Genomic DNA, 20,689 nt, shown 5'->3' with positions numbered 1-20,689 from the left:
CACTGATTGAAGAAGAGTGTAAGAAACCAAAGACATGTAATTGCTAAAGCTTAGTAAAAAAAATAATAAAAATTATGGTATCTGTTAAGTGCTGACTCTGTGCTAAGCACTGTCCTTTGTACTGGAGTAGATGCAAGATGGTTAGGGCAGGCACAGTCCCTGTCTCCCATAGGGTTCAGAGTCTAAGCAAGAGGTATTGCATCACCATTTTACAGATGTGGAAACGGAGGCTTACAGAAGTTGTGTCTTGCCCAAATCATAGAACTGGCAAGTGGAACCGGAATTTAGAATCCAGGTCCCCTGACTTCCAGGCCCAGGCTCTTTCTGCAAGGCCACACTATTTTCTGGGTGACATAAGTTCTGGAGCCACTTAGAAAATGCACCTTTCTTTAACGGGAAGTAAGACTTCACATGGGATCTGCTTATGGACTTTAAAGACTTCCTTTTGACAGTCAAAGAAAGCCACTGGAAAATTAATTGAAGTATTTGATTCACAAAGAGTGCATAAAGAAATGGAGCCTTGGCTTCTTGATTTGTGATTTACCTCTACAAGCAAGTGATGATGCTAAACAATTTGTAATTGAAGCCAATTTTTTTAAAAAAATATATCCTGCTGGTGGTCTAGAGTAGATTGAAGTCATGCATTTTAAGGTTTTGATAAGGAAAACCAAATGCTATGTCTGAGACCCTAGGTCTGATCAGTTTTCAACTTTGAGGGGATTTGAGTTAGGAAATAAATCATTCTGGTTGGATGGCTTTTTCACTTTTGAAGGCTAATAGGCCACGTTGGCATGGTAGCAAATTATCTGGCTAATTCACAGCCTTTGCTTTGAACTGAGGTAGCTGGCTGGACACAGCTGACCACTCTGAGCAGTCACCTGAGCAAAAGGGCTATTGGACAAAAGATGAGACAAAGCATTTCGGGGTGTTAACAATGTAGTCTGAAGTTTCTTTTTTTCACAAGATTCTTTTTCTCCCCTTCACTAAGTTAAAAGCTCTGATTTCAGTGGCCCTTGGAAAGATAGTGGATGTATGGTGGGCAAATACTTCTGGATTAGGAGAAACAGTCTTTCCTTGGGGATCTGCACCCTCTAAGCAATTGATATTCAGTCCAGTGCCACAGCACCTAAGTACACATCTGTAATGTAACATCTCACCCGCTAGTCTGTAAGCTTCTTGTGGATTCATTCATTCATTCAGTAGTATTTATTGAGCGCTTACTATGTGCAGAGCACTGTACTAAGTGCTTGGAATGTACAATTTGGCCACAGATAGAGACAATCTCTGGCCAATGATGGGCTCACAGTCTAATAGGGGATAGGGTCCATGTTCAACAACTCTGTTCTACTGTACTCTCCCAAGCTCTTAATACAGTGCTCTGCACTAGAAGCTGCGGAGACAATAGAGTACAAGGAAAAAGATGTCTGAGTCTACTACAGATAACAGTAAATCCGTGCCTCAGTTTCACTAGCTGTAAAGTGGAAAGGAATAAGCCTTTCTTACCAACATCCAGAAGGAAAGATGACAAAAATATTAAGGTGCTGTCTGTTGCACTTCATCAGTTTAAAGAAATTGAGAGAGACTGCCCAGCTCTGAAAAACTGACTGAAATATCCTTGGCAAGGAGGGCGTGAAGAGGGGGTGTGGATAGGGGAAGGGAAAAGTGGAAAGCTCCTCTACTTTTGGCTAGTGCTCAGACTCCACTCTTGACACACTCTGGAACTCTCTGAAGCCCGCAAGGAGCCATCATTAGATCCATTTCTAACTCAACCCCTATGGCCACAGATTCAACCAAAATTAGCCCACTCAGACAACAGATCTCAGGATTTTCCTGGTACCTCAGTGGATGGGTCCAGCCCTGCTACTAAAATCAAAAAGCAAATTTTCAAAGAAGGATGGGCCCCAAACAACTGACCTGACAACCAGATCATACATCAGAGTGATTAGAGGAGAATCTGTGAAAGAAAAAAGGGTTAAGACTATTTGGAATATAACTGGCATGTAGGAGAAATTTACTGCTCTCTTTGGGCTGCTCTTCTAGGAGAAACATACAGGATTCATTTTAAAACGTTCTTCAATACCCTCCTTAGAACATGAACCAAGAGGTTTCCCTTTAAAGACCATTTTTCTCACTATGAAAGAAATAATGATGGTTTAAATGAGGAAGTCCTTAGTCACTTCACTTGAATGGTTGCTTGGAATCAAAGGGCAGAGAGGAGACATTTAGGAATGAAGACAGAATACAGTACATTCTTTTCCTTTTAAGGCATGAGCATACAAAATAAAAAGAGAATTTCACAATTACGGAAGAAAGAGATAACCTGACTTGCTTTATGGGTCTTTATGTGGTAGGTAAGAGAACAAACTTATTCCAGCAGAATAAGAACACTATGTAGTCCACAGGCATACAGTTTTAGGTATGTGTCAGCACTGATATTTCCTTCTGGCACACCAAGAGAGGTGTGATGCAAATTCATATGCAGGGAAAACCCATTTTTTTTAACTGCATGGAAATCATAGGTAGCTTCCCACTTTCCCCTTCAAACCAGCACCCATATCCCTCTTCCCCAACTCTGTGAGGTGTAAGTTTCCAAGATAAAAAGCTGCAAATATCCACTATTTGCCCAATATTGTAATTTATTTTAATACCCGTTTGCCCAGCAACCATATAACTGTATTGTACCAAGCACTTAGTACAGAGCTCTTCACGCAGTAAACTCTCACAAACTACCATTGATTGATTGATATCAGACCTGGAACCCAGTTGATATCTACACATTGACAGTGCCTGGCCAGATTCCTGATCTTTTAAAACTCAAACTTCACATTTCTCCTCTGTTCCCTTCCTGATGTTCTTCTCCACCTAGGAGACCAGACCTGTAATTCTGCTTCCTATACGTTACACAAAATAGACCCTGCTTGGGCAGAACACAGTCTCATATTGTAATCAAGTGCCTTTAATTCACTGCCTCTCAGAAAAGGACAATAGCAGTGATGCAACAAAGAGCAGAGAGATCAATTATGGGAGACTGTGGAAGAGGGATTAATGTGGGAAGGGAGCTGAGCTCAAGTGTGTGGGAATATCTGACAAGTTTATTTTCTCTTCTTCCTTGATTTAATAATCTATGCTGGGAATGACCAACATATGCCTGAAAACAGGGTCCCTGAATGAATGGTCTCAAAAGTTAAGAAATTACCCATTAACCCAAATAAGATGTCTAGACACACACAAAATGCCTCTTTAATCATTCAGACTGCCAAATCCTGTTTTGTGAGACACCCGTATGTTTTTCTCATAAGTCTGAGTCTTGAATAGTGTCAGAGTGAAGAATTCAGTTTAATATGTGTTCTTGGCAATATGTTTCAGTGGAGAATCAGTCATTTGGTCCCATTAATTATTAAAACAGCTATATTTGAGCTGAAACAGACATCGCTCTCTACTTTACCTCAAAGTTTTACCCTGGATAAAACTGCAGATGGGTTTCCCACTTGAGTTTGGAGCAGAAGAATTTGATCCACAGTGTAAACTGTTCCCTGAAATGGGGGCCCAGGGGTGAAAACAACCTGACCATCACATGTTGCCCAAGTCTGCATCCTCAAAGACCTGCTCTTAGTGACCTTGGAGAGCAAAATGAAAAACTGTGAGGAGAGGTTTACCTGCTGGTTTGATCTGGCATCACTGAAATGCAGTTTTCTTTCCAAGTCTAGCATGACCGTGGCCTTATTTTCCCGTATGAAATCATCGGTCACTAGCTGAGTAGTCTTTGGATTTTTCTTCATCAAGCCCTGGGATGGTCTGTAAGAGAAATCCACTACTGACACAAGCATGAAAGAAAGTAAGAGCTGGCCCATGGGCCTGGAAAATAAAAGAAATCAGGATACGTTGAATAAGGTTGAATAAGAACTAGGCAGTGAGCTTAAAGGGAAATTTAGAATATTAAGAACACAAGACCATAAGCAGTGCCACTACTGGGCCAAACCCACAGTCCACATGGCCCGGTATTTAATCTCTATTTGGGTCAACAAAGATGACTTGGAGGAAACTTTTGATAGTTGTCCCTTTTTACATCTATCCCTATGATTATGCTACATTATCCCTATGCTACATTAACATTCCTACTTTTCCTTTCAAGAAACCTCTAATTATTATTATTTTTATTTTATTTTTAATGGTATTTGCTAAGCACTTACTGTGTGTCAACTATGTGTCCAACACTATACTAAGTTCTGGTATAGATACAAATTAATTAGGTTAATTAAATTAATTAATTAGGTTGGACACAGTTCCTAACCTGCATGGGATTAGCAGTCTAAGTAGGAGGGAGAACAGGAGAACTGAGACACAGAGAAGTTAAGCGACTTGACCAAGGTCACACAGCAAGCAATTGTCAGAACTGGGATTAGAACTCAGGTCCTCTGACTCCCAGGCCTGTGCTCTTTCCACTAGGCCATGTTACCTTCCTACTGTGTACAACACAATTTGCTTGTATCCTCCCAGCACTTAGTACAGTGCTTGGCATATAGTAAGTGCTTAACAAATGCCAGAATTATTATTATTATCATTAAACTCTTCTATGTTAGTCTCAGGAAAATTTTTGTCTCTAGGGAAAGTCTGTATTGTATTTGCTGCAAACTGGCATTTGAAGGAACAATAGAAAATGAAAAACACTAGCAAGAGTTAGGGCCTTAGTATGGGCAATATTGTTTGGGAAGAACCAGTATAAATTTGGAGGCCAAATGGAATTTTCATGAGTTTAATGTTTTTTTTTAAAATTACCATGACTGATTTAGCAATTAACCAGTAATAATTGGTGGTAGGTCATTTCTGTACAGTGAATTACTAGGTGTCAAATTGCTAAACTAGGTGTCAAATTACAAGGTGTCAGGTTAAAATGTGAACATTTTAAGATCCTCCTCTAGACTACAGATTCCTGTGGGCAGAGAACATGTCAACCAACTCTCTTGTATGGTACTCAGCGTGGCTCAGTGGAAAGAGCCCGGGCTTGGGAGTCAGAGGTCATGGGTTCAAATCCCGGATCTGCCGCTTGTCAGCTGTGTGACTGTGGGCAAGTCACTTCACTTCTCTGTGCCTCAGTTACCTCATCTGTCAAATGGGGATTAACTGTGAGCCTCATGTGGGACAACCTGATTACCCTGTATCTCCCCCAGTGCTTAGAACAGTGCTCTGCACATAGTAAGCGCTTAACAAATACCAACATTATTATTACTCTACACCAAGCTCTTAAGGGAGGCTTGGCTCAGATTAGATGGTAGCTCTGCACACAGTCAGCACTCAATAAACACCATTAATTGACTGATTGATTGAACACTAAGAGAACTTGTCTAATTTTCCAGAAAATTTAAATCATCATTCCAAACTCTCTTAGGTTTGGATCACCAATCTTTAGAGGTCTTATTATTAAATTCATGAGGTGAGACACCACTATGATCATGAAACATTTCCTGAGTGATTACAGTGTGCCTGGCTGGCACTGTACCGAAATGGTTTTCTCTTCCAGTTTATCATAACTAAACCTAAATCCTCATTAAGTCCTTTTAGATCATGAATATCTATCGACTGTAGTGACACACCACAAGCAGTCACATTGCCTACCACATTTGGCTGTTATGTCTCTAAAACATTACATCCAATATTTTTTACAATCTAGAAACCCATCTGGCCACTGAGAAGGCAGGAGCTGGATGGGGGTTTTGGACTAATGGTGGGGAGAGGGGTGCTGGGCCCAGGGCCAGTGCCCTTGACTAGGCCCTAAGTTGTGTCAGAGGCCCGGGCAGGGCTCATCCTGCCCTGGGGAGGCGACTTAGTGGGGAGGGTGACTGGTTAGGGAACGAGCAGGAGTGGAAGAGCTATCTCCAAGCCTTCTCCCCCCTTCAGACTGTAAGGGCGTCATGGGCAGGGAATGCATCTGCTTATTTTTGTATTGCATCTTCCCAAGCGCTTAGTACACACTGCGCTGTGCACACAGTAAGTGCTCAATAAATACCACTGAATGAATGAATGAAAAGCCCTATATAGCATTTAGTTTTTCCAAAGAGTCTTCAGAATCCTCATTTTCCTGTAACCACCAATTCAATTCCTCTACTCTATCCTAAGGTACTAGCCTTTATTTATCTCCATTATATTCTGCTTGAAACATAGGATTCCTGAGGAACCCAACAAAAACTGCTCCTTAATTGGGTGGTGGAGTTGAGAACCATGAGAGAACCATGGTTGTGAGCAGTTCTTGACTCAACTCCAACCCACCTCTGAGCAAGATCCCCCAGAAATCCCCATAATGGCCTGTCCCACTTACACAGACGGTGCACTCCTGGGAAGGCCCATGGCATTGGTGGGTGGGATGGTTGGGAGAGAAGGAAGAACAGCACTGAGGAAGGCCACGGGATTCTGGATCCGGCCGGTAGGAGAGACAGGAGATGGAGACAAGCTGCGGGGCTGAAAGTTGTTCCCGCTGGAGACGGGAAGTGTGAGTGGAGGCCGTGCCAATTCCGCTGGACCAGGGAGAGGTGGATCCCCTAGGCTGGAAAACCCTCCTGGGTGTCTGACTGACACCGAGGAGTGGGAACCCAAGAGATTTTCCTTGCTCATTGTCCTCTGGGTCGCTTGGAGTGTACTGCTGAATGTAAAACCCGGAGAACCAGATGGAGGCTCAGCACTCGATGTGGTGTTCTGAGATGGGAAGAACTGTTTAGGCCGGGCATAGCTGAATATCTGTGACGGCGAAGACTTGATCGGTCTGATGGTTACTGACACTGGTTGAGGTGTTGGGGGGGAAGTGGAGTTCAGTACACTCATGTTAAAAGGAACTTCCTTTGGAGAGGAGGGAGATGGGTGCTGGAGCTGCTGCTGTTCCAGTAGGACTTGGTTGTGGAGCTGTTGTAACTGACTGGAATCACTATATATAAAACAAGGAGGGAAGAGAGGAGGGAGAAATGTGTTACTGAGAGTTTCAGTCCATTTGTCATCAGACAATTTACAGTGGAGCACACGGGGATTCATAAACCAGGACCCGTAGACAGACCCAATACCTCATCCAACTGACAAGTTTCTCAAGGGGTGAAATTATAAATCCTTCACTAGGCATGCTGGGTGGCCAAAGGAAGACTTCTATGTGCCTCAGTTTCCTGTTTTCTAGGTAGGCACACAATAATAGCCTGTTTCCTAGAGCTGTTGTGGGAAATAATCAAGAATTTTGCAGACATGAAATCCTCAGCATTGTAAACCTAATCATTAACAATAATAATGATAATTGTATTTGTTAAGCACTTACTATGTACCAAGCACTGTATTAAGCACTGGGATAAATACAAGATAATGAGGTTCTACATGGAGCTCAGAGTCCAAGTAGGAGGGAGAACAGGTAGTGAATCCCCATTCTGCAGATGAGGGAAGAGAGAAGTTAAGTGACTTGTCTAGGGTCACACAGCAGTGGCAAAACCTGGATTAGAACCCAGGTCCTCTGACTCCCAGGTCCACACTCATTACACTAGGCCATGCTACTTCCCTCATTATTTGAAAGTCAGTTGGATCGAATACAGGGTACCCAACTCCTCCTGTTTTCTCATGGGCCCAAATTGTGAACATGAATGTTAGCTGGAAAGTTTGGAATTTTCCCAATTTAGGGGATTTTAGGTTTGGAAATGTCTGCATAGTCCCGTTTGGTGAATTCCTCTGAGGAAAGATGGGTAGCAAGAGACCCTCAAGTCAGAAGAAAATCAAGATGAACACCACCAATTGACAATTTTGAAGACTGGGGCAGTTAGGAGCTAATGAGAACTTCTGGATCTCCTGTCCACCCAGACCTTGGAAAAGCCCTTGGAGATACTGTTACATTTCCAGACAATTTGTTAGGTCCATGACTTTCATTCTTAAATGCTCTGCCCAGATCCAAAGTATTCACGGTCTTTTTTATTGCATCATATGTTGGAGCCCTGATCTTGACTATTTGAGTTTGGCTCATTTTACTAGAGCCCCAAATCCTTTAAGAGTCTGGCACAAACTTCTCTGACGGCTAATATCTTGGATACTGAGATCATTACTTGGAGTTATAAATAGAGTTAAATAGAATAGTCCATGACAACTTCCAAACACCATGTCACAGAAGAATTTTGAATCCTATTTGGGTAAAGCAGCTCTTGGCTTGGCTCTCCTGGTCTTGTCAAAATGCTTGGCAACTGGGGGGTTTATCTTGGATGGCTTATTCACAACTATTTTGCTTTTAAGGAAGCAGGAAAGTCAAGGTCTCGATATGATCATAAGTAATCCAAATCAATAAAAGCCTTTGATTAACAAACTTTTCTGCCTGACACAGCCTACTTGGTCAGTAAATCAGAGCAAGCAACTATCAGGGTGCAATGATAACCCCAAAATAAAGTAGCTCAGTGACAATACCAACAGAGGGGTCCTCATTCTGTTTCCTGGAGAGTCCCTTTTAAAAGCACTACTTGAATAGATGCTACTTGTTGCCTTGCAGGAGCAGTGACATAAAAACGAGGTAGTCTGTTTCAATCGTGCCAGGAGGTATTTAAAGAAGTCTTTTTCCAACAGGAAGGCCACAGTGACGCTTGTTAGGGTCACAATATTTTACAAGCCCCATGGTTTCCTTGCTGCATATCACTGGCAGATGATTCAAGCAAATCAGATCCTGTCTGAAGGAACCAATCAGAGGAGCGTGGGTCATTAACAGGTCATAAATCAACCCCTCAACTGGGGGAAAGGAGGTCAGATAGGGGCACCCAGGCACATCTGTAATCCAAATGAATGTCCTTTATGCAAAAGCATCCCCGTCCCATACTCCTGCACATGACAGCCACGCATATTAACACAAGCCCACAGTCCTAGGATTTGAAAGCAAGTAGGTTGAGCCTGAAAGACGTCAGTGAAACTAAAACCTCAGAAAATATGACCCACATTATCACTGCTAGTTACTTCTCCAGGGTACTGATTACATCTGGCCATCAGCTGCATCATGGCTATAATATTGCAGATGTAGGAAGGGTAGAAGGAGTGTTTACAGGTGGGTGAAAATGTTTTGAACCTATCTGTAAGACTTTGATATTCAACACAAAGAGTCTTCAAACATTCTGTTTTCTTATTCTAGGAGTCCAAGAAGCCTCTCCCTTCCTTACCCAAAGAACCAGTTTACCCACTAAATCATCATCACCTAAATCACCTAGGAGTCAGGGATCTGGGTTCTATTCTTGGCTCTATCACTTGGCTTCTGTGACCTTGGGCAAGTCACTTAACTTCTCTGTGCTTCAATTTCCTCATGTGTAAAATGGGGAATTTTTCTCCCTTCCCCAGGGGCTGTGAGTACCATGTAGGACAAGGGTGTCTCCAACCTGGTTATTTTGAATCTAGAGCTTAGGACCGTGTTCTGCACACAGTAAGTACTCACTAAATATCATTGGTAGAATGATTATTGATTGATTGATTCATTCAATCGTATTTATTAAGTGCTTACTCTGTGCAGAGCACTGTACTAAGCTCTTGGGGGAGTATAGTATAACAATAAACAGACACATTCCCTGCCCACGGCAAGCTTAGAGTCTCTATTCGCTGAGAAGCAGCCTGGCTTAGTAGATAGAGCAAGGGGCTGGGAGTCAGAAGGTCATGGGTTCTAATCCTAGGCTCCACAACTTGTCTGCTATGTGGCCTTGGGCAAGTCACTTCACTTCTCCGGGCCTCAGTGACCTCATCTGTAAAATGGGGATTGAGACTGTGAGCCCCACGTGGGACAGGGACTGTGTACACCCGATTTGCTTGTGTCCACCCCAGCGCTTAGTACAGTGCCTGGCACATAGTAAGCACTTAACAAATACCATTAGTTCAATGCTTGGCACATACTAAGTGCTTAACGAATACCACAACTATCACCAAAGAGATAGCTTTGGGTTTACAATGTAATAAACCAAAGTCAAAAGATTTCTACTGAAGTAGCTGTGGAGCATTATAGGAGTCAATAAACAAAGAATTAAATATAAGTTGCTTGGAGTGGGAGTTTTCCATTTCCACTGTTTCAGAAGGATGTGGAGAGGTAGGCATCTAAAGAAGATTCAGAAGTCTGATTTTAATTCCTCTTCATCACAGCCTAATTGTGGGTTTTGCAAATGTCAAGACATGCCAAATTTGGTTGGGAAATTTACCCTAGGAAAGCTCTTGCAATTAGTTTTGAAGCTGATGGCACTGCTGCTTCCTGAAGTAGAAGAATATATAACCTTTGAATTGTTAATGGTTTTCATTATTTTAGCAGGCAGGGAGGCCTCAGCAGATCCCATTCAGTAATTGTCATGCCATAAAGAAAGCTTCTGTGGAAGAATATCTTTAGGCCTTGTTTGTATTGTTGACATGCTATTGCTGATAGATTGAACCAGTTATGGAAATAGAATAGGTAGCATATGGGAAATAAGCTATCTCATTTGAGAGAGAAACCGAGATGACAAATAGGGGCTAGGCCATCATTTGGTGATAAATGGTTCTGTTCTTCTGGATTCTTTTTGTCCTTGTTAAATTTCAAGAGGCACTTTAATTCCTGCTGCTCAGTATAACACTCCATATTCTAGAGCAGTGTTTCTCAAATATGGATGTCAGAGACTGTCTGTGCTGCCACTGACACACACATGAGCTTCTTGTAGGCAAAGAACAAGTCTTGGACTTCTACTGTATTTTCCCAAGTGCTTACATATAGTAGGTGCTTGATAAATATCATTACTACCAGAGACAGCAGAGAAGATAGATACTGAGAGGGAGGTGGAGAAAGAGACCAATAGAGAAACAGGCAGAGACTAAGAGAAATTGAGATGTACCAAACACAAAATAAGATGGATTACAACGTCAATTTAAATACCTGCTTTAGCTTGGCTCCCCAAGATTCATATTGGTTTTATAAAGGGAATCACTCTTCCTTTTGGAAAGTTAAAAGCCAGCTTTTTTGGTAATCAACCAGGGCTACTTTAACCAGGTCTACTCACCTCTGAGAGCGGCTCACTTCGCCTGCAGCTGGGGTCCACTAGTATGGGTTCATTACACCCTCCCTGGGGAGAGCCCCAGGCCTTAGTTACACTGTTCAGGGTCTAGCTGAGCTTTCAATTGGTTCTGTAGCCTACCATTAATTTATGGTATTTATTAAATGCTTATTATATGCCAAGCACTCTTCTAAGCTTCAGGGTAGATAATCAGATTGGCCACTGTCTCTGGCCCTCACAAGGCTCACAAGCTGCAAAGAGGCAGGGAGAACAGGCCCAGAGGGGTTAAGTGACCTGCTCAAGGTCACAGAGCAGGCCAGGGGCAGAGCTACTACTTAATTACAAGTCTTCTGATTCCCAGTTTTGTGTTCTTTCCACTAGGCCACCCAATTACCACATGGAAATACAGAGCTTGATGGCAAACCAAGAGGTATTGAATCTTTCTCTCCACATCTTAGGCCTGGTGGTTCTTCCCAAGGTATGACTAGGGGTGAGTGGAAGTAAGCAGAAACAGCACAGGTGACCTACCTTTTCTTTCAAGCCTATTCACCAGGTCTCCTCTCTCCCTAAGTTTGTCTCTTTATCCCTCTTTCTTCCCCTAAAGGAAACTAGATCTAAATTCAATTTTCTTGGACAGCCATTAGTTCTCACACTTCCTCAGGACTGCCCTTTGTACAACTTTAGAGAAGCAGCGTGGCTCAGTGGAAAGAGCACGGGCTTTGGAGTCAGGGCTCATGAGTTCGAATCCCAGCTCTGCCACTTGTCGGCTGTGTGACTGTGGGCAAGTCACTTAACTTCTCTGTGCCTCAGTTCCCTCATCTGTAAAATGGGGATTAAGACTGTGAGCCCCACGTGGGACAACCTGATTCCCCTATGTCTACCCCAGCGCTTAGAACAGTGCTCGGCACATAGTAAGCGCTTAACAAATACCAACAAATACCAACATAACTTGAAGAGTGATCAAACTTTTTTGCTCCCAGGGAGGGAAATGGAGAAAAAGAAAAAAACAGTAGGTTTATTTTGACAACTTTGGACTACTCAGCTATTCAACATCAAGACTCTGGGGGCCTGACACCAAGTTTTAGGTTCAAATGTCCAAAGTCTCCAAAGGCAACCTCCTTTGATAGCTGTCCACTTTCAATAATGTTAAGACCCACTCCCTAAATTCATTATTCCAAATACTAGGTGGCACTTAACTGCTTTGCTTAAGACCAAGTGGAAAAAGGCCAATTGTAATTGATTTTTGTGAAGTGACCCAGGACTTTCGAGAATATGTGGAGGCCAAATTTGGACTCATTTAGTCTAGGGAAAAGTAGGTTGCAAGATGTATTTATCTTCGACTATATGAGGAATAAATGGTGGTCAGCTGTTCTTAATTTTCAGTGGGGCAGCATTGGAGAAAATGGCCTTTATCTACAGTAGGAGGGACTGAAGAGAGAGAAGGAGGGTATTTGAGAGAGGGAGACGATGTGTGAAGATCTACCCCATGTCACAGAGCAGTTGAACAAACTAACAGAGGCTTCTAAAAAGCTATTCGGTGCTTCTTCAATCAGCCCAAAAAGAAATTGCAAAGAAGAAGGCATTAATCCTGGAACTGCAGGAAGAGGTAAATTAGGAAATCATCCTAAACAAGTCTGATAGAGATGAAGTGAGAGTTTAAATTTTTAATTAATATTTTCCAAAGCCACCTGCCTATATCCTCTTAATCAAAATGGCGAAACTCATTATCTAGGCAGGACACTGTCCAATGATAGAATGAGAGACAAGGAAGAAGGGAAACAAACTAAGGCCACGTATTCTATGGAAAGAGTCAGAGTGGCATCAAACTTTAGACCCAACTGAAGGTATAGAGTTGTGGTAATGTCCAACCTTCTAAATGATTTTGAGGTATGGATTCACAAGTGCCACCTCTGACTCCTTGGGGAATTCTGTCAGCATCACCTATGTGCCATAGTTCACAACATCAAGTGATCAGACAGGATCACAAACACATCCTCTATTTTAGCCCTGAAACTATATTCACCACAGCCCAGCCTTACTCAGTGGTTCATGTCACATCTGCCTCCCTCTCTAAGACACTGGAAGCTTGTTGTAAGCAGGGAAAATGTCCCCCGATTCTGTTGTACTCTCCCCAGCACTTAGTACAGTGTTCTGTACCCACTAAGTGCTCAATAAATACCACTGATGATCCTATCTGTAAGGGTTGTTTAAGGCAGGAGAAGGGATTATCTGGGGAGGGTATGGAATACTTCCGATGCAGTCCAGTGGGAGACAAAGTGCTGAATAAGATCATTTCTCTGCTCTCTTCCACCTGTAGGAAAGACTCACCAAAACATTTGGCTCTCTACTCACAGTTTTGGCTTAGCCAGTACTGGAGGGGGCTCTTTGATGGGTGAAGAAGGCTCAGGCATCTTGGCAGCCTGTCCATTGATCCGATCCTGGAAAAAGTCAGATCTGATCTGATTCGCAGTTCCTGCTGTGCCCTCAGAGGATGCTTCACTGCCTTTGTCATCTTCAGGAAGATTAAAGTGCACTCGGAGGCCAATCCGGGAACTAGACCTTGGCTCGTTGTGGTTCACCAGAACTCCTTCCAGCTTGGGCTTGGGGGGTTGTTCCACTGGAAGGGCTACTGGGTTGAGTTGAGATGGCTGGGGCTCAGCCAGGGCTGAGTTGCTGTTGGAGCTACCTGTATGGTGGGTCACATTATTGCTCTGGTCCTCAGGCCCTGAAAGAAAAAGCAAGAGACTTGGGCTGTTTGTCTCATCCACCATGCCTGGTATCACTAGATGTAATTGGTTCATGCTGTGAAATTACCAATCAATCAATCATATTTATTGAGCACTTACTATGTGCAGAACACTGGGAGAGTACACTATAACAGAATATTTATTGCTATTGTTTTTGTCTGTCTGTCTCCCCCCATTAGACTGTAAGCCCGTCGAAGGGCGGGGACTGTCTCTGTTACCGATTTGTACTTTCCAAGCGCTTAGTACAGTGCTCTGCACATAGTAAGTGCTCAATAAATACTATTGAATGAATGAATGAATTAGCAGACACATTCCCTGCCCAAAACGAACAACACATCAACCAGAGAGAATTCCTGATTTCTTTGGCTAGAGAAAAACACCCATCCTCTTAGAAGTATCACAGACACTGAGTAATGTATAGCAAACCTCAAACCTGAAGCCAGGAACCTCACTGTGGGATGAAAATTAATGGACCAGATTCTCTTAACGTGCATCTTCCCTTTGTGCCTAATGAGAGCTCTCTGGGTACAGGGCAGAAATGACAATAAAATCCTGACCCACATGTGCCCAGACAGACATTTCCATACATAAATGAATTATGGATAAGTGCTATGGGGTTGAAGATGGGGTGAAGAAATGGTAAAAATCCAAGTGCAAGGGCTAGGCAGAAAGGAGCAGAAGAGGAAATGAGGACCTAGTCTGGGAGGACTTTTGGAGGAGTTCTAATTTTAATAAGGCTTTGAAGATGGGCCGAGTGATGGTCCGTCAGATACAAAGTGGGAGGAAGTTCCAGGCCAGAGGCAGAATGTAGGCGAGGGGCTGATGGTGAGATAGATGAGATCGAGGTACAGTGAGTAGGTTGGGATTAGAGGAGCAATGTGAGTGAGATGGGTTGCAGTAGGAAATCAGCAAGGTACAATGGGAGGGGGCAAAGTGATTCAATGCTTTAGACTGTAAGTTGTTGTAGGCAGGGAACATGTCTACCATCTCTGTTATATTGTATTCTCCCAAGTATTTGGTACAGTACCCTGCACACAATAAGTGTTCAGTAAATGCAATTGATTGAGTGACTGCTTTAAAGCCAGTGGTAAGGAGTTTCTGTATTCAGGGGACTTTATGGAAAAACTACTGCTGTGATCATTTTGCCCTGGGTAAGATTCTCAAACCAGTCCAACTAGTGACTCTTCCCAAGGATCCCTCTGACTCCCCTCCCCCATCCCAGTCATGTTCCTCATCCCCTACCTACATACCCCACAAAAGGGAAAAAAAAAATCCACTGCTGGCCTTGCTAGCACTAGGCACAAATACATGTTGGGGGCTTTGCTGTTTCTCTCTCCCTCCCTCAATTGCAGCATTCATTCATTCAATAGTATTTATTGAGTGCTTACTATGTGCAGAGCACTGTACTAAGCTTCTGGAATATACAATTTGGCAACAGAGACAATCCCTGCCCAATGACTGGCTGTGATGACTGGGAGGGCAGGAAGGTACAACAGAAAGGCCCAAGGGGACAACTCAACCCTTGTTCATATAATCTGCCATTTGCCAACACCAAACTACTTCCATGATGTCCCTTTTTTCTCTCTTTCCTAAATGGTCCATGACCCGTCTGGAGCGGCCAAATTCCAGTTTGAAACTGACCTTGGGATATGAAGAGCTGGATATGGAAGTGAAGATGGCTTGGTGGGGAAAAGCTTGGCATTAATACACATGGGTAGGTTAATTCAGTGCCAATTTAGAGAATTGAATAGAAATTCAGAGGTCAAAATGAATTTTGAAAACAATTTGCAAAGAAGAGGCGAAGCCAGTGCCTTTACCTAAAAACTAGGTCTGGTTTTTTACTGATACCCTTTAAGCAAACATTTTAATGCTTATCCCTTCTCTCTTGAAATGCCGATAGCATCTATTTAAATTACATTTTACCAATATAGCTCCGCTGAAGTATGTCAAGAATGAGTGATTATATTGGGGAAAGGAATGGATGTACTGTATAATCTCAAAAAGTTCTGAGATTCCTAGAAAATTAGTCCTATAGAAGGCAAGGCAGTGTGAGTCAGTGTTGACAAAGTGAGATAATAGACCATGGATCTGGGAAATTATGTCCAGTATATATACAAATGGAGAGCCTAGTCACACAGAAAATCTTGGAAATAAAAGAGACAAGAAATTCAATCTGAGCCCACAGTGTGAGGATGCCTTGGCAAAAAACAACAACAAAAAACATGTTACATTCATTTCATTTGGTTTGTGATTCCAGTTACAATAAAGTAAGGACCCCAGTAAAGGAAATAAATAAAAAATAAATCTCCCCCGGAGATTTGATGCCTAAGAAGGAGAGAGAGGGGTAATTTAATACATTCAAGATAGAAAAGCAGCAACAAGACCTGACTTTCTGAAATAAGGAAACTTGGAATAAGTTCTCACCTCTCACTGCCAGCTGTGCAATGCTTGACACAGTACCATATTTATTGCTTGCAGTGCAGGTGAAACTCCCCGAGTCTTCTGAAAACACCTCCGCAATGACCAAAGTGCAAATTTCCTCTACAAAACAAGCAAAATGAAATATTTATCAATTGAACACCATCTGCCAATGTTCATACATTCAGTGACTTGCAAAGCTGCCAGACTCCAATTGTTATGGTGTTGTTGCACACTAGAATGAGTGACTGAAGGAAATCTTGGAGGCCTTCAAAATTATATGTACATATTATATGTATTATATGTATGGCTTCTTGTTTCTGGATAGAGTTTTGACTCTTGGTCTTTCCTTGGAGATTGGGATGACCCTCAGCATTATTTTCAGTCCCAGAGCCTATGGTTTAATGAATTAAGCCTGTATGATGAACAAGAATGGGTAATAATCACACTTGTATTTACTAAGCACTTATCATTTTATTAATGATATGTATATACCTATGATTTTATTTATCTTGATAGTATTCATGCCTGAATACTTGTTTTGTTTTGTTGTCTGTCTTCCCCTTTTAGACTGTGAGCCTGTTGTTGGGCAGTGATTGTCTCTATCTGTTGCCGAATTGTACATTCCAAGTGTTTAGTACAGTGCTCTGCACACAGTAAGTACTCAATAAATATGACTGAATGAATGAATGAATACGCCAAGCACTATACTAAGCGCTGGGGTAGACAGATAAAAGATAATCAGGTCAGACACAGTTAATTGGTAATTGGCTAACTGGTAAACTGAAACCTCAGAAACATAACAGGAGGCTGGGAAATCAAGAAGTTAGTGAAGTAACATTGCCTAGTGGATTTAGCAAGAAACTGGGAATCAGAAGGACCTGGGTTCTAATCCCGGCTCCGCCACTTGTCTGCTGTGTGACCTTGGACAAGTCACTTAACTCCTCTCTGCCTCAGTTATCTCATCTGTAAAATGGGGATTCAGATTGTGAGCCCTCTGTGGGACATGGACTGTGTCCAATTTGAATTGCTTGCATTTACCCCAAAGCTTAGTACAGGGCATGGCACCACAAAAGTGCTTAACGAACACCATTAAAAAAAATGACCTTGGGAATGAGGAACAATCCTCCCATATCTGACTGGTTCAGTGCACTGGTCAGGAGGCCCCTGTTCAATCAGCCACTGTGGGTTCTATGGAATGAATACCTGACCAGCTTTGTCCTGGGTGAAAGGTAAAGGTACAGTAAGAAGAAGGAGGAAGGAGGTTTAAGAAATGGAACTTCCACATCATTATCATCAAGGCATTTGTTAAGGGCTCCCTATGGGCCAAGTGTTGTGCTAAAATCTGGAGTAGATACAATTAGGTCAGGTACAGCCTCTGTCCCAGGTGGGGTTCACAGTCTAAGGGAGATGAGGAATAGATGAAGAAAGTGAGGCACAGAGAGGTTAAGTGACTTGCCCAAAGACACACAGGTTAAGAACCAAGAGCCAGGTTTTCAGATTTCCAGTCCTGTGCTCTTTCCACTAGACCACCAGTATTAGAGTTTTTAAACTCCTCCACTGTTCTAAGTCCCCACACACTGAGGGTGACAATTGGCAGCCCTGTGCCCATCAGATTGGACCTGGGCCCCGTACCATGGGAGGATTTGTGCTGCTATGGGATACCACTCAAGTCAAGACATGTGGGGAATATAAGGGTGGCCTAATGGATAGAGCACAGGCCTGGGAGTCAGAAGGACCTGGGTTCTAATTCCAGCTCTGCAACATGTCTCCTACGTGACCTAGAGCAAGTTACTTAACTTCTCTGGGCCTTAGTAACCTCATCTGTAAAATGGGGATCAAGACTGTGAGCCCTGGGACAGGGACTGTGTTCAAACTGATTAACTTGTACTTTGTAGGCTTAGTACAGTGCTTGGCTCATAGTAAGTGCTTAAGAAATACCATAAAAAAAGTACACCCCTGTTCCTGGGGCGAGGAGGGGAGAAGATGGACATTTGAGGCAGGGCGATAGGCCCTTCTCACTCATCAGTCTCCTCTCCTCAGTGACTATGCCCTCATCCAACCAAGCAGTGATAATTAAAAATCAGTTCCGGAGACAGGAAGACTGGGAAACTCCAGGAAGGTATAGACGATTTGGGCAAAGAGGGGAGAGGGAGTGAGCAAGATCTGGTGTTTACCTTGGTACTAAAAATTATGCTGGGGTTTCTATGTGTGCAATCAGTGCTGTGGCAAAGGCTCACTAACCTCTAATAATGACTGTGGGTAGGAGGGAGGGATGATTTCTAATCCTAACTCTTTCATCAACTCTCTGAATAACTGTGGAGAAGCCCCAAGGCACGTTTTCACAAAGGGGCATCAGGGAAAGCATTGGCAGTGGAAAAATAATAAAAATTGTTTAGTTCTCCATGCCTTGGTTTTCTGACTGTTTAAAAGGGAACAAATGCTACTTCTTGGTAGAGTATGTGGCGTGGTTGAAAAAAACAAGTAAATAAATAACTGAGACCTAGTTCCTCTTTCTCAGCGAATTCTCCATTTGCTACTTTAAGGCAGTTCTCCTAAACTACATAGGATAAGGATACTTGGGCCCAGTAAATACACCAGAGGGATTAGATGCCAGCAGAGTTGGGCTACTTCCAAGTAGCAGGCCAGGCACATTCCTAGGATGTTAGACCCCAGAATGGAGCTGCCAGGCCTTCTTGGAGGTGATCTGGGTGACATCGTTGTGGGAAGAGGCAAGGGACAGGACCTTTTCTGGAATGATAGCATTTGCTAAGCGCTTACTATGTGCAAAGCACTGTTCTAAGTGCTGGGATAAATACCAGGGAGGTTGTCCCACGTGGGGCTCACAGTCTTAATCCCCATTGTACAGATGAGGTCACTGAGGCACAGAGAATTCATTCATTCATTCATTCAATAGTATTTATTGAGCGCTTACGATGTGCAGAGCACTGTACTAAGCGCTTGGAATGAACAAGTCGGCAACAGATAGAGACAGTTGCCTGCCGTTTGACGGGCTTACAGTCTTTAATCGGGGGAGACGGACAGACAAGAACAATGGCAATAAATAGAGTCAAGGGGAAGAACATCTCATAAAAACAATGGCAACTAAATAGAATCAAGGCGATGTACATTTCATTAACAAAATAAATAGGGTAATATAAATATATACAGTTGAGCAGATGAGTACGGTGCTGAGGGGATGGGAAGGGAGAGGGGGAGGAGCAGAGGGAGATGAGGGGAAAAGAGGGTTAAGCTGCGGAGAGGTGAAGGGGGGGTGGTAGAGGGAGTAGAGGGAGAAGGGGAGCTCAGTCTGGTAAGGCCTCTTGGAGGAGGTGAGTTTTAAGTAGGGTTTTGAAGAGGGGAAGAGAATTAGCCTGGTGGAGGTGAGGAGGGAGGGCATTCCAGGGCCGCGGGAGGACGTGGCCCAGGGATCGACGGCGGGATAGGCGAGACCGAGGGATGGTGAGGAGGTGGGCGGCAGGGGAGCGGAGCGTGCGGGGTGGGCAGTAGAAAGAGAGAAGGGAGGAAAGGTAGGAAGGGGCAAGGTGATGTAGAGCCTTGAAGCCTAGAGTGAGAAGTTTTTGTTTGGTGCGGAGGTTGATAGGCAACCACTGGAGTTGTTTAAGAAGGGGAGTGACACGCCCAGAACGTTTCTGCAGGAAGATGAGCCGGGCAACAGAGTGAAGAATAGACTGGAGCGGGGCGAGAGAGGAGGAAGGGAGATCAGAGAGAAGGCTGACACAGTAGTCTAGCCGGGATATAACGAGAGCCCGTAGCAGTAAGGTAGCCGTTTGGGTGGAGAGGAAAGGGCGGATCTTGGCGATATTGTAGAGGTGAGACCAGCAGGTCTCGGTAATGGATCAGATGTGTGGGGTGAACGAGAGAGACAAGTCAAAGATGACACCGAGATTGCGGGCCTGAGAGACGGGAAGGATGGTCGTGCCATCCACGGTGATAGGGAAGTGTGGGAGAGGACCGGGTTTGGGAGGGAAGATGAGGAGCTCAGTCATGCGCATGTTGAGTTTTAGGTGGTGGGCCGACATCCAGGTGGAGACATCCCGGAGGCAGGAGGAGATGCGAGCCTGAAGGGAGGGGGAGAGGACAGGGGCAGAGATGTAGATAAGTGACTTGCCCAAAGTCACACAGCTGATAAGTGGCGGAGCTGGGATTAGAACCCATGACCTCTGACTCCCAAGCCCAGGGGTCCTGCCACCAAGCCACACTGCTTCTCTAGAAGAGGACAGAACATAGTTTACCTTCAACAGACTACTGGAAAATTGTCCCGGTGACTTCTAGTGACAATCCTCCTTGTCAGTATCACCATTATTATCTGAAAGCAGTTCTCTAGGTCTTTTCTCCCAGTAGTCACCTCAGTACTTAGGTACACAGCAATTTATGTACTTTTCTATTTAAACACCTATTTATTCACTTATCTCTTTCCATTATCTTGTTTTGACCCGTGCATTGTATTGTATTATATTTGTATTGTACTCTCCCAAGCACTTAGTACAATGCTCTGCATTCAGAAAGTGCTCAATAAAT

At 43.4% G+C, this 20,689-nt stretch overlaps 1 protein-coding gene across 3 annotated transcripts in view; it reads right to left on the bottom strand.

Moving 5' to 3' along the window:
• The window catches only part of MYPN (myopalladin), a 131,264-nt gene that overhangs the window by 28,074 nt on the left and 82,501 nt on the right, over positions 1–20,689 (bottom strand). For all 3 annotated transcript variants that reach the window (XM_029061428.2, XM_029061430.2, XM_029061429.2), the window contains exons 10-13: positions 16,154–16,270; positions 13,335–13,707; positions 6,314–6,913; positions 3,657–3,795 (exon numbers count right to left, since the gene is read on the bottom strand). In XM_029061428.2, coding sequence (XP_028917261.1) covers positions 3,657–3,795; positions 6,314–6,913; positions 13,335–13,707; positions 16,154–16,270 — 1,229 coding nt within the window. The remainder of the gene's footprint in view (positions 1–3,656; positions 3,796–6,313; positions 6,914–13,334; positions 13,708–16,153; positions 16,271–20,689) is intronic.

This window comes from Ornithorhynchus anatinus, chromosome 3 (genome assembly GCF_004115215.2).
Source record: "Ornithorhynchus anatinus isolate Pmale09 chromosome 3, mOrnAna1.pri.v4, whole genome shotgun sequence".
In the NCBI taxonomy this organism is placed as follows: domain Eukaryota; kingdom Metazoa; phylum Chordata; class Mammalia; order Monotremata; family Ornithorhynchidae; genus Ornithorhynchus; species Ornithorhynchus anatinus.
The sequence above is the reverse complement of the archived record's forward strand: the minus strand, read 5'-3'. Positions and strand labels throughout refer to the sequence as shown.